The sequence below is a fragment of the Coregonus clupeaformis genome, chromosome 28 (genome assembly GCF_020615455.1).
Source record: "Coregonus clupeaformis isolate EN_2021a chromosome 28, ASM2061545v1, whole genome shotgun sequence".
In the NCBI taxonomy this organism is placed as follows: Eukaryota; Metazoa; Chordata; class Actinopteri; order Salmoniformes; family Salmonidae; genus Coregonus; species Coregonus clupeaformis.
The window spans coordinates 34,439,566-34,454,056 of record NC_059219.1 but is presented as its reverse complement, the minus strand read 5'-3'; the positions used below and the strand labels follow the sequence as shown (position 1 = coordinate 34,454,056).

The 14,491-nt window shown below is 44.6% G+C and overlaps 1 protein-coding gene across 1 annotated transcript; it reads right to left on the bottom strand.

Moving 5' to 3' along the window:
• Positions 1-12,080: 12,080 nt before the first annotated feature.
• LOC121542527 (calcitonin gene-related peptide 1) lies at positions 12,081-14,160 on the bottom strand. The gene is made up of 3 exons (XM_041851924.1): positions 14,081-14,160; positions 13,459-13,593; positions 12,081-12,405 (listed from the first exon to the last, which is right to left on the bottom strand). The coding sequence occupies exons 1-3, from the start codon at positions 14,158-14,160 to the stop codon at positions 12,231-12,233; spliced, it is 390 nt and encodes a 129-aa protein (XP_041707858.1). The 3' UTR covers positions 12,081-12,230.
• Positions 14,161-14,491: the final 331 nt, after the last annotated feature.

The following is a 14,491-nucleotide window of genomic DNA, read 5'->3' as shown; positions in this document are numbered from 1 at the left end:
TGGCTGTGGAGAGTGGGTGGAATGAGGAGTCTCTGCAAGCGGCCTTTTACCAGGGTCTGTCGGAGCAGCTCAAGGATGAGTTGATCTCCTATCCGGAGCCCTAGTGACCTGGACAGCTTGGTAGCCTTGTCTATTCGGGTGGATAATCGAGTCCGAGAGCGAAGGAGGGAGAAGCAATGGGTTCCGTCCAACCGATCAGCTTCTCAGGTTCCAGTCGGGTCGGGGATTGGATCAGAATACGTCGATCATCGGCCACCACACAGGATTAGTGGAGAGGTTCTGTCTCCCGATTCTGAACCCATGCAAGTGGGGCGGCACGGGTTAACCAAGGAGGAGCGCCAACACAGACGTAGGACTAACTGTTGCCTCTACTGTGGTGGTTCGGGACATTACCTCGCCACTGGTTCCCGGCGGTCGTCAAACTGCGCGGCTCGCTAAAGTTGGGAGGACTTTTAGCGAGCCAGTTTCGACCTCTCAATACCTCTGTCAGACCCCGTTTCCCGGCTACCCTTATGAACAGGAATCAGAGCTTAGCGATTAACGCTTTTATCGATTCAGGTGCCGATGGAAGCTTTCTAGATGCCGAGTTGGTGGAACAGCTGGGGCTTTCCAAGGAGCAATTGCCGGAAGCCATTGAAGCTACCACTCTGGACGGCAGTAGTCTGGCACGTATCACGATGAGGACTGAACCGGTTAAGATGCTGTTGTCGGGGAATCATTCTGAGATGATTTCATTCTTCATTCTGCCGTCTTCCCATGTTCCTCTGGTCCTTGGATACCCCTGGCTGAAGGAACACAATCCCACATTCGATTGGGTGACGGGCAAGGTAACGAGTTGGAGCCTTGATTGTCATGCTAACTGTCTCAAGACTGCCTGTCCCCATTCGGTTCCCAGTCAGGTGATTGAGGCTAAACCCCCAGATTTGTCCCTGGTTCCCGAGACATATCACGATTTGGGGGAAGTTTTCAGTAAGCAGAAGGCTCTGTCACTCCCTCCCCACCGACCATATGATTGTGCCATCAACCTGTTCCCTGGAGCTGTCTACCCCAAGGGAAGGTTATACAGTATCTCCCGACCTGAACGTGAGGCTTTGGAGACCTACATCAAGGAGTCCCTAGCTGCTGGTCTCGTTCGTCCCTCGTCATCACCCCTGGGGGCAGGATTCTTCTTTGTGGGTAAGAAGGATGGCTCTCTTCGACCGTGTATTGATTATCGGGGGTTGAATGACATCACGGTCAAGAACAAGTATCCCCTGCCCTTGATGAGTTCTGCCTTCGACTCCTTACAGGGTGCTACGGTGTTCACCAAGCTAGACCTACGCAATGCGTATCACATGGTCCGGATCAGAGAGGGGGACGAGTGGTTGACGGGTTTCAATACACCGATGGGTCACTTCGAGTATCAGGTGATGCCGTTTGGACTGACCAATGCTCCAGCGGTATTCCAGAGTATGGTGAACGACGTCCTGAGAGATATGATCGGTCTCTTTGTGTTTGTTTACCTGGATGACATTCTGATCTTCTCGAAGGAACCTTCCGACCACGTCCAGCATGTCCGGCAGGTTCTGCAGCGATTGTTGGAGAATCGCCTGTTCGTGAAGGCCGAGAAGTGCGAGTTTCACGCCCACACGACATCCTTTCTCGGGTACATCATCTCCAGGGGAGAGATTAGGATGGACCAGGAGAAGGTTAGAGCGGTTCTGGAATGGGCCCAGCCCGGTACGAGATTGCAGCTCCAGAGATTTTTGGGGTTTGCGAATTTCTACCGCAGATTCATCCGGGATTACAGCCGTGTGGCCGCTCCGTTAACTGCCTTGACTTCCAGTATCAGGACCTTCAAGTGGAATCCGGAGGCGGATCGAGCGTTTCTGGATTTGAAGAGGCGATTCACCAACGCACCGATTCTCTCTCAACCGGACACGGCCCGTCAGTTCGTCGTTGAAGTGGACGCGTCTGATGTGGGAGTTGGCGCCATCCTGTCGCAGCGATGCTCCACGGACAGTAAACTCCATCCCTGCGCCTACTACTCTCGTCGCCTTTCGCCTGCGGAGAGGAATTACGATGTGGGTAACCGGGAGCTTCTCGCGGTGAAACTTGCCTTGGAGGAGTGGCGCCACTGGTTGGAGGGGGCGGAGCAACCGTTTATTGTCTGGACTGACCACAAGAATCTTGCTTACGTGCAATCGGCTAGACGTCTCAACTCCCGTCAGGCCAGGTGGGCGTTGTTTTTCGGACGATTCAAGTTTTCCCTGACGTTCCGACCTGGATCTAAGAACGGCAAGGCGGACGCCTTGTCCCGGATGTTCTCCAAGACGGAGGAGAGTGGGTCCAAGACCGAGACAATTCTCCCCCGGAACTGCGTCGTGGGAGCAGTTATGTGGAAGATTGAGGAGGAGGTGATGGCGGCCCTTCGGACTCAGCCCGGTCCCGGTAACGGTCCACCCGGTCGGTTGTTTGTGCCTGAGTCGGTTCGTCCTGCTGTCCTCAAATGGTCCCACGCCAGCAAGATGGCTTGTCACCCTGGCGTGGCTCGGACGATGGCGTTTCTTCGCAGACGTTTTTGGTGGCCTGCCATGGCCGAGGATACTCGGGGTTTTGTTGCTGCCTGTCCAGTGTGTGCGCAGAATAAGAGTACCAATCGGCCCAGCCCTGGACTACTTCACCCCCTTCCTATTCCCCGGCGACCATGGTCGCATCTGGCCCTGGACTTCGTCACTGGGTTGCCCGCTTCTGAGGGGAACACGGTCGTTCTGACTATCGTGGACAGATTCAGCAAGTTCGCCCACTTTGTGCCAATTGCCAAGCTTCCCTCTGCCTCGGAGACGTCCGAGATCCTGGTTAGGGAGGTTTTCAGGGTCCACGGTTTGCCCAGTGATATCGTTTCCGACCGTGGCCCTCAGTTTACCTCTGCTGTCTGGAAGTCCTTCTGTTTGGCCATTGGAGCTACAGTCAGTCTCACATCTGGTTTTCACCCCCAATCCAATGGTCAGGCGGAGAGAGCCAACCAGAAGATGGAAACCACGCTACGCTGCCTGGTCTCTTCCAACCCCACCTCCTGGGTCTCTCAGTTGCCTTGGGTTGAGTATGCCCACAATACTCTCCCTACATCTGCCACTGGGATGTCTCCCTTCCAGTGCCTGTATGGCTACCAACCTCCCTTGTTCCCTTCTCAGGAGAAGGAGCTCTCAGTGCCCTCTGTTCAGGCCCATATTCGTCGTTGCCACCGGACCTGGCATCGGACCAGAAAGGCACTCCTTAGAGTTTCGGACCGGTATCAGCTCCAGGCGAATCGTCGCCGGATCCCCGCTCCCACCTATACCATCGGAGATAGGGTCTGGTTGGCCACACGGGATCTTCCGTTACGGACTGAGTCTAGGAAGTTGTTACCGAAGTTCATTGGTCCGTTTGTGGTGGAGAAGGTGATCAATCCAGTGGCAGTTCGACTCAAACTACCGAGGACGCTCAGAGTCCATCCCACCTTTCATGTCTCCTGCCTCAAGCCTGTTTTCCTCAGTCCTCTGTTGCCTCCTCCGCCTCCTCCTCCTCCTCCTCGGATGATCGGAGGTGGTCCTGCCTACACGGTGCGACGCATCATGGATTCCAGACGGCGGGGCCGGGGTTTCCAGTATCTCGTGGACTGGGAGGGGTATGGTCCTGAAGAGAGGAGTTGGATTCCGCGGCGACAGATCCTAGATGCTGACCTCATCCGTGACTTCTACCGCCTCCATCCTGGCGCTCCGGGAGTCCGCCCGGTGGCGTTCGTCGGAGGGGGTACTGTAACGATCCCGGCAGTCTGAGTCGGGTCCTGTCTGTGGACTAGTTTTTCTGCTCGTGATCTCCAGTTTCCCGAGGGTTCTGGAACGCTCCGGGGAGCTCTCTTGATTTCCGCACCTGCATCCCATCAGCAATCTGCACACCTGGTCCTGATCATCACCCTTCTTAGGCTCTGGCCTAACATCCATTCCCTGCCGGATCGTTAGCCATGAACAGTAGGTTTACCAGAGTATCAGTCTTAGAGCTTCTAGCGGTAGTTTTGTTGTTTTTGCACCTTGTTGGTTTGTTGTTTACTTACCTCCGTTTTGTTCCATCTGCAGTCACTCGTCCGGAACCTTCATCCAACCTCTGCCTGGTGGTCGGCGGCTGCCGAGCCATGATGGGATCAACCACTGCACCCCCAACAACTAATCAACGCCGCCCGCTCTGTTCCCTGGATTATTCAGCATCACTCTTGAATTTGTAAATAAACACTCACCTTCGTTTCAACTTACCTTGTCCTGGTCTGCTTCTGGGTTCTGGCTTTGTAACTCGTGACACATGTACGGTAGGCTATAGGTGGGAAATCCTTAGAATGGAACGTTTACTCTCCTTCTGTTTAAACGTTTTTCTTGGCCCTGGAAACAGTCACAGAGTTCAGACAGAAAGAAAGATCTCATCAGATTTCATCACCAATCAGGCGTCATACTCTTATGAGTGTGCCCATGTGTCAATTAGTGATACTAATCAGAGTTAAACAGATTTCAATTTTTACATCCAGACAGAGTAGAATCCAATTAATGTGCTGAGAATGTTAATTACCCTGTGACAAGGGGCCGTAACCTCTGACCATTCTGATATGGAATTAGGTAGACACTCACGTCAGGGTGAAAGCTATATAACAGTGTGTGAGATATAATAACCAACCAGATATCCATGACTGCTGCTATATGCTATAAGGGCTAATAAACTCTGTCAGAGGCTGTGGTGTTGTTTGATATGCTGGGATTATTAAAAGAGAAGTGATCTGACATTAGAGGGTAAAACACATTTCCGATAGCTGTCTGGTATAATTACGCAGTGGGAGTATAACACAGGTGAAGTGCTACTGATGTGACTCACATTAGAATGACTGGGCCGCTCCGCTCTGCTCCATCAAAACTATTTTTAGAACAAAGTTCTGCAGCATTAGTAAAGATATGATCAATACACTTGGATGATATACTTCCTGTTCTGTTTGTAAATGCTCTGGTAGGATAATAATAGCTCTATCCAGCTATTTGAGTAATAGGCTACACTATCAACAGTATTGATGGAATTAGCTCAAACACTCCATAGAGGTAAAGCTAATATCAACCTACCAGAGTGTTTACAAAAAGTACAGGAACTACATAATCCAAGTGTATTGATCATATCTTTACTAATGCTGCAGAACTTTGCTCTAAAGCTGTATCCACACCCATTGGATGTAGTGACCATAATATAGTGTCTATATCCAGAAAAGCCAAGGTTCCAAAGGCTGAGCCTAAAATATTGTATAAGAGATCATAAAAAAGGTTTTGTAATGATTCCTATGTTGAAGATGTAAAGAAGATTTGTTAGCCTGATGTGTGTAATGAGGAGCATCCAGACGCTGCACTTGATGCATTTATGAAATTGTTACTTCCAGGTATCAGTAAGCATGCACCTATTAGGAAACTGACTGTTAAAACTGTGAAGGCCCCATGGATTGATAAGGAATTGGAAAACTCTATGGTTGAGAGAAATGAAGCAAAGGGAGTGAGTGGCAAATATGTCTGGCTGCACATCTGATTGGAAGACATATTGTAAATTGAGAAATGATGTGACTAAACAGAAAATTGTATTATGAAACTAAGATTAATTATATAAAGTATGATGGAAAAAAGCTTTGGAGTACTTTAAATGAAATTATGGGTAGAAAGACTAATTCAACTTCATCTTTTATTGAATCAGATGGCTCATTCATCACAAAACCTTTTGATATTGCCATTTTTTAAATGACTATTTCATTGGTAAAGTGGGCAAACTTAGGCATGAAATGTCAACAACAAACTGTGACCATCATATTCATGCATAAAATACCTAATAATTAAAGAAAAGCATTGTAATTTTGAAGTTAGTGTGGGAGAGGTGGAAACATAATTGCTGTTTACAGTAATGAGAAACCACCTGGTAATGACAACCTAGATGGAAAGCTACTGAGGACGGTAGTGGACTGTATTGCCACTCCTATTTGCCACATCTTTAATCTGAGCCTGGAGAAAAGTTTGTCCACAGACCTTTAGGGAAGCTAAAGTCATTCCGCTACCCAAAAATGTGTAAAGCTCCCTTTGCTGGCTTTAACAGCCGACCAATCAACTTGCTGCCAGTTCTTAGCAAACTTAGGGAAAAGGTTGTGTTTGACCAGATACAATGCTATCTCTGTGAACAATTTAACAACTGACTTTCAGCATGCTTATAGGAAAGGACACTCAACATGTACTGCACTGACACAAATGTCTGATGTTTGGCTGATGTCCTGTGTGAATTTAAGTATGCTCCCTCTAATTCTCTCTCTCTCCCTCTCTCCCTCCCCTCCCGGAGGACTTGAGCCCTAGGATCATGCCTCAGGACTACCTGGCCTGATGACTCCTGGCTGTCCCCAGTCCACCTGGTCGTGCTGCTGCTCCAGTTTCAACTGTTCTGCCTGCGGCTATTGAACCCTGACCTGTTCCACGGACGTGTTTCCTTGTCCTGGACCTGCTGTTTTTGACTCTCTCTCTCTCTCTCTACCGCATCTGCTGTCTCGACCTCTGAATGCTCGGCTATGAAAAGCCAACTGAAATTTACTCCTGAGGGACTGACCTGTTGCACCCTCTACAACCACTGTGCTTATTATTTGACCCTGCTGGTCATCTATGAACATTTTAACATCTTGAAGAACAATCTGGCCTTAATGGCCATGTACTCTTATAATCTCCTCCCGGCACAGCCAGAAGAGGACTGGCCACCCCTCAGAGCCTGGTTCCTCTCTAGGTTTCTTCCTAGGTTCCTGCCTTTCTAGGGAGTTTTTCCTAGCCACCGTGCTTCTACATCTGCAGTGCTTGCTGTTTGGGGTTTTAGGCTGGGTTTCTGTATAGCACTTTGTGACATCTGCTGATGTAAAAATGGCTTCAAAAATACATTTGATTGATTGATTGATATCGATAAGATATTATTGACCATCATTTTTTTTTTTACCTCATCTGCCATATCATGGATAGAGAGCTATCTACCTAATAGAACATAGAGGGTTTTCTTTAATTGAAGCTTCTCTATCGTAAAACATGTCAAGTGTGGTATTCCACAAGGGAGCTGTCTTGGCCCTTTACTGTTCTCTATTTTTACAAATGATGTACCATTAGCGTTAAACAAAACCTGTGTGTCTATGTATGCATATGATTCAACACTATACATGTCAGCACCCACAGCTAGTGAAAACCCTAAACAAATAATTGCAGTCAGTTTTAGAATGGGTGGCTAGGAATCAACTTGTCCTGAACATACAGTATTTAAAACCAAAAGCATTGTATTTGGCACAAATCACTCTCTAGGTACTGGCCCTCAGCTGAATCTGGTTATGAATAATGTTGCTGTAGAGCAAGTAGAAGAGACTAAACTTATTGGTGTTACCTTAGATTGTAAACTGTCATGGTCAAGGAATATTGATTATATTGTTGTAAAGATGGGGAGAGGTGTGTCTGTGATGAAGAGATGCTCTGCTTTTTTAACATCACATGCAACTAAACAAGTCCTGTAAGCTCTGATTTTGTCGCATCTTGACTATTGCCCAGTTTTATGGGCAGGTGGGGCAAAAAAGGACCTAGAAAAGTTGCAGCTGGCCCAGAACAGAGTCCAATGTCAATAACATGCATGACAGTCTCTTCTGGTTCAGAGTGGAGGAGAGATTGACTGCATCACTCAATATTGGTCTTTGTAAGAAGTATTGACGTGCTGAAAGTACTGAATTGTCTGTTCAGCCAGTTAACACACAGCTCAAAAACCAATACATACCATATAAGACATGCAATCATTGGCCTCTTCACAGTCCCCAAGTCCAGAACAGAGGCTGGGAGATGCACAGTACTGTATAGAGCAATGTAATTCTCTTTTTCACCGCAGGTAACTCAGGCAAGCAATAACATCTGTTTTAAAAACTGATAAAACAACACCTCAAGAAACAACGAGGACTGTGAAGAGTCACACGCACGCACGCACACACACACACACACACACACACACACACACACACACACACACACACACACACACACATTATTCTTAGTACTATTTATTATTATTATTATTATTTTTTTTAAATAGTCGTATTGTTCTTTAGTCGTAGTGTTCTTAGTTTAAATTTGTGTTGCTGTTCCTGTCCATTAGTGTTCTGTATTTTTTCATGTTCTATGTTTTGTGTGGACCCCAGGAAGAATAGCTGCTACTTCTTCAACAGCTAATGGGGATCTGAATAAAAATCATAAATCAATATCTGTATTGTTTACAAGGTTGAAGGCCTTGATGTTTTCATTTTATTACGAACCCTTAAAAAACATGTCTATGTGATGCAATGCTTATAAGGTCTGCAGTGCACTTCTGAAACAGAGCTTTCTGTTTCAATATAATAATACAACATATCCAAAAGTCTTTCAAGGTAATAGTTCTCGGTCAATGGCAATTCTCAACTTGAATTGCCTGTATATTACAGTTTTTCTCAATTGCTAAAACACTAAACCCTATTGTCTGAACCAAATGCTCAGTTGCCTGAACCCACTGATTGAATCAATCACTCTTTTGGCAAAACCATAAGCACTTTTCACCTGTTTAGACATAACTTGCCAACACATTTTCATTGTGATGCACCCGTGCTGCATAATGGTGAGCACAGGTGACAAAAGTCAAACACAATTAGAGCACAGGTGTCACCACTTGAACACAACAACTCAAAATTGATCACACTTGTGGCTAATGATGTGAGGGAACATATACAGTAAGCCAGTTCAGAGAGCACTGGCACCTACAGAGAGCACCTACAATGGATAGAAATCTGAGAGGAAGAGTTCGTGTGAGAGGAGGTCGAGGTGGTCGAGGTGGTCAGCGAAGACAAAGAACAGTAATATCTGATGAAATCAGAGCTACTGTGATTGACCATGTTCTTGTCCATGGTATGAGCATGAGGGAGGCTGGACAAAGGGTACAACCAAACATCAGTAGATTCACTGTGTCCACCATAATCCGAAGATTTAGAGAAGAGAACAGGTAATTACCTTTTTTTGACATTATAGTACAGTATGTAAATGTTGACAGCAATTACTGTATGACATACTATATACTGTACCACAGTATACTGTAAGTAAATATATGTTTCAGTACATCACTGTAACAATGTACTGTAGTATTGTAATGGAGGGTTGGTCTAACTGTTTGTAGGCCTAGTATTCCATGTATATTTTTTGTAACTCCATGTTCTCTTTTTGTAGAATTGAAAGACTGCCACATGGGGGTGGGAGGACAAGTATGTTCTCCCCACACCAAGAGACCCTAATTGTTGATATGGTCCGTGAGAACAATGCCATTAAACTGAGCGAAATTCAGCAGAAGATCATTGAGGACCATTTAAATTTTGAGGGTATCAACAGTGTCAGCCTCTCTACTGTTGATCGTGTCCTCAAGCGCAACAGACTGCGCATGAAACAGCTATACAGAGTGCCCTTTGATCGCAACTCAGACAGAGTCAAAGAGCAAAGATTCCAGTATGTACAGGTTGGCATATATCCAGACACATTCAATGTTGATTACTCTAAGTAGTGATTTACTGTAGTGGCCTAAATCACTTTTTCCGTATCACTTACAAAACTATATCTATTTCTACAGAGGGTTTTTCAACTGGATGCAATGGAAAGACCCCATCAATACATCTACATGGATGAAGCTGGGTTTAATCTCACCAAAAGGAGAAGGAGAGGCCGTAATGTGATTGGCCATCGGGCCATTGTTGGTGTTCCTGGGCAGCGTGGTGGCAATGTCACATTATGTGCTGCCATCAGCAATCATGGGGTTGTCCACCATCATGCCAACCTGGGGCCCTACAACACTCACCAGCTCCTCATTTTCCTCAATCACATGCGAGATGCTTTGTTAGGGCAGCAGGATGAGCATCCCATCTATGTTGTTGTTTGGGACAATGTGAGTTTTCACAGAGCCCTCCAGGTTAGAGAGTGGTACAATATGAACCAAGGTTTTATCAATCTTTGCCTTCCACCGTACTCCCCTTTCCTAAACCCCATTGAGGAATTATTCTCCTCATGGCGGTGGAAGGTATATGAACGCCAACCTTACACCAGGGTAAATCTCCTGCAAGCCATGGGACTTGCCTGTGGTGACATAGGTGTGGAGGCATGCCAAGCCTGGATACGGCATGCCAGGGTGTTTTCCCCCGTTGCCTGGCCAGACAAAATGTGGCCTGTGATGTGGATGAAGTCCTGTGGCCTGACCCAGTACGGAGACATGATGCTGTGGCTGAGTAATGCACTTATTTGTATATTTTTGTACTTTATTTTTACATGGGCTTACTGTACACAAGTGGCAAACGCATAAGATTTCTGTTTGTTTTTACAAGTGCTACATGTAAATGCACAAGATTTCTGTTTTGTCTTTTTGTACAAGTGCTAAATGCACAGGTTTTTTTTGTTTTGCAACATGCATTTAGCCTACAGTGAACAATAAACATTTATTTCTCCAGCTTCATGTCCTGAGCATTGTGTTTTCTATTTTTCTACGTAGTGTTTAGTGACTGTTCAGTAGTGTTTTTAATTTTGATTGACTCGGGGCACGATTTGACAACATAGTTCAGTTTTGAGCACAGATTGAACGGTTTTGAGGTGAAAGTTTGGTTTTGCAAGAACAGTCTGAGGTTTTGTGAATGTAGCTTGAAAATTGGGTTTTGTGTTCACAGTTAAGAGAAAAGGAGAGCAGCTTTCAAGAAATGTGTCTTAGCAATCGAGAAAAACTGTAAATGGCCATTGAGGCAAACTAACAAAGATGGCCTGAAAAGCAAAGGTTGCACTTGGCATCTCTATACTGTTTAATCATGCAGACACATGGTTATATTTGACAAACGAATGCTCAACCTGTGGTGCCTGGAGGTGCTATAGCCGCACTGAATTGGTTATTTCACTCATACATACTCTGTCCCTCCCTGCCGTGATATTGATATATTTATAAAAAATGTATGAGCTGTTTGGAAGGGCCTATTTTTTTTATTCTGGAGTGCTGTTAAAAGACATGTCCAACTTGCTGTTAGCAGCAAGCAATGATCTCTAAATGGAAGGAATATGGTGATGTGGTATGAGAGATGGCAGCCTGCCTGACTGCCGAGCTGGCTGGATGGATGGCTGGATGGTGAGAGAGAGAGAGAGAGAGAGAGAGAGAGAGAGAGAGAGAGAGAGAGAGAGAGCAAGAGAGAGAGAGTATAATGGAGTAGTTCAAAGTGTCATCTGTGGTATTGTCACAGATAGACAACTCTCATCAGCAATCAGTATTGCAATGCATCAACAACATCTCCGTCAATGTGAATTACCCCTGTCTAATTGACTACTCTTGATGTACATTATCCTAGAGGTAGGCTATATGCGTGTTATTCATATAAAGAGTTTGACACACCTCTGACCCCTATCACACAGTGTCAGCCATGTTTGGGGGCTTAATGGCTGGTCTGTGTATGGCATCATCAGCTAAATTAACCTCTGTGCTATTTTTTCAAACACAGGTTAATGTAGTGCGTCACACCTTCCCCCTCCAATACCTGAAATTACATATATCTGTTGTGTAACTCATGTATTATACTGTATGCCTGTGTGTATAATATGTATGCCTCATTGAGTCTACATGTTGCCTTTCATTTATAAGTATTCATAAGCATAATAGTTTGTTCATGATAAGTTAATGCTTTATTTAAGATATAAAATAACTCAACATTGCATCTGCATGACTGAAACTATTAATGATGTGCAGTGAAACCAACGTCTTTCAAAAATCTTTCAACTTTATTACAAAAAACAAATAACCAACACAACAGACAAACAGAAGGACAAAACTTGTATTTTATATGCCCTACTTGTTTTTTTTTGTTTGTTTTTTTACATCACATTTTATTCACATGCCATTGTGGGGTTAGTGTTGAGTTGAACCAGTTAGGCTCACAGAACAGAGACTAGTATCTCAGCCTCTAGTCGGATTTGTGTAACAAATCCTTCTTTATTATTATTCTATACCAAAAGGCACTGTTTTTTTCTGAAGTTTATAAAATAACCAAAAACTAAAGTTAATGATACATAACCATCATTGTTGTTTTGAGAAGTATACATTGGCCTTTACATGGTGGTGTGGTCATTTCAGCTGAGCATATCCTACATCAGTGGGCTTGAACCCATGCATCACTAGAGAGGCAGATAGCTGGGAGGCTGCAGTAGATCCCGTTTCCCGTAGGTGCTGGAGCCTACGTTGGTGGGGGCGTACACAGTGCCGATGGTGTTGCTGGAGCGGGTCAGGAAGTCGGCCAGTCGCTGCGTCACACAGGTAGCCGTGTTGCACTTCCTTTTCTCTATGTGGTGGCTGATGGGATATAGGAGTATGGCAATCAATTAATCCAATATCTCAAACAAATTTTGCATTACTTATCTAAACATTTATAGAGTGGTATAGATCAGGAAAATGCAGCAAAGTTATTGGCCTACCAGACATACTGTAGGTAAGTAGATAAAAATAGCCACCATAACAATAGCCTACTATATGATACTAATATGATAATATCCCTACTGCAGCTACTAGTAACAATAATAGTAATAGCAATAAACTAGTATTATTATTAAGATCACTATTATTTAATTTGATTTATAATATTCTTATCACTATCAATTGAAATATTAGGTGATTGTTCTTCCCACAAATTCTGATCCACATGAATCTTCACTGTAAAAAATAATAATTTAGTTACTGGTTCCACATACTTTTGTTTTGTTTACTCAACTTTCAGTCAAAGTGTTAGCTGAACTTACATTTTTTTGTTTACCCAAACTGAGCTCCAACTTGAGAAAACGTAGGTAAAAATGTGGTTAGGGACACCCACACACACAGTGCTTTTAACATACAATGTTTTTAACCTATATACGTATTTCATACATGTTGACATACATGATGGCATTGTGAATGTTCATTTATACATGGTGGTGTAGCAGGAAGATAGGAATGCCGTGAACCAAGAGGTTGTGAGTTCAAATCCCAGGTGAGGACATGTTGAATAATAATTACTGTATGAACATGCACAATATAATCATGTTTATGTAAATGTGTGTCAAATATGTAGGTTGAAAACATTGTATGTTAAAAGCACTATTTGAATGTGTGGGTGTCCCTAACCTAGATTTTTCTTAAGTTGGAGCTAATATTTGGGCCAACTATAAATGTTCAGTTCAGATAATATTTCAGCATATTTTGACTGACGAGTTGAATAAATTAAATAAAGGCTGTGGACCCATTTACTAAACAATAAGGAGTAGATTATTATAAAAAAATGTACAGTGTTTTGTCCACAAAATTATCAACATTTGCACTCAATCAACAAATCAATAAAAGAGGTGCAACTTATATAATAAGGTGCAACCTTACCTGTTGACAGATGTGAGCCCTCTCTGCAGCCGCGCGCCAATGAGGCCGAGGAAGGGGTTGGAGACGATCCCGGGCACGAGCCAGCCTTCTCTGTCCAGGAGCGCGCTTTCCTGCTCGCTAGATGAGGTGAAGTACCTGAATCAAAATGAGAAAAGAGCCAAACCGTCACTCCGACCGGTGACTGATGCCCACTTCAAAACATCAGCTCAATTCTCGAGGGCGCAATGGAGTGGCCACTAGTCCCCCTCCAGTGCCCACTTGATCACTTTTACGCGATCCACATATTCCTGTCTCTGCCTTGGCAAGACAAAACCCGACCTCTCGGATGTCACGATTGCAATGGATATTCATCTCAATGATCTCATCAATGTCATTAGCCGATATTAGAGTTAGACTACCCACGTCGTTAATTGATTTCTTACGGTTCAAGATGGATGATCCAAATTACGCACAGCTTAAAACCGGTGCTATATCAGTTGAGTGATTAATTCACCTGCGAAATTAAACCCGCTTCCTAGTGACTATTTAACTTTGGACGACACTGCACGACACTTGTAATTGTACATCACAGAAGTGGCACTCAGAAATAACGGAAATAACTGAGGCAGCTTTTCGCTCTCACCTGTTGCTAGGGGCGGTGGCGACACAGCGCAGCAGCACGAGAGGCACCAGAAGGAACACGGGCCGCTTCAGGTGATACATCGTGCACGCAGGATCCCTGCATGAAAATAAAAGATGGACAGTCAATAATCACACATGCCATCGAATTACAGGAGTAGAGGGATGCACATGCCTGTGAATACTGTAACCTACACCCATCAAATATGTTCAGTGTATGCTACTAGAACACTTTAGAATAGAACGACAGCAGAAACAGTACAAGTTCTGTAGTCTAGAGAACCATGCAAACCAAAGACCACCAAAAAGACAAGCCACACAATAGCCTACACTCAACTCCACAGGGAAAAGAGAGAAAAAGACTTGGGATAGTATAATGTAAGGTGTCCTGGTCTCCAACTCTCTCAGTTCAAAT

What these genes read in the sequence shown, in the direction of transcription:
- LOC121542527 (XM_041851924.1), bottom strand. Translation starts at nt 14,160, where the DNA reads ATGTATCACCTGAAGCGGCCCGTGTTCCTTCTGGTGCCTCTCGTGCTG. An exon ending in GCCACCGCCCCTAGCAACAG is followed by an intron (nt 13,594 to 14,080) that starts GTGAGAGCGAAA and finishes ATTTTGATTCAG; the next exon opens with GTACTTCACCTCATCTAGCG. An exon ending in GGGCTCACATCTGTCAACAG is followed by an intron (nt 12,406 to 13,458) that starts GTAAGGTTGCAC and finishes ATATCCCATCAG; the next exon opens with CCACCACATAGAGAAAAGGA.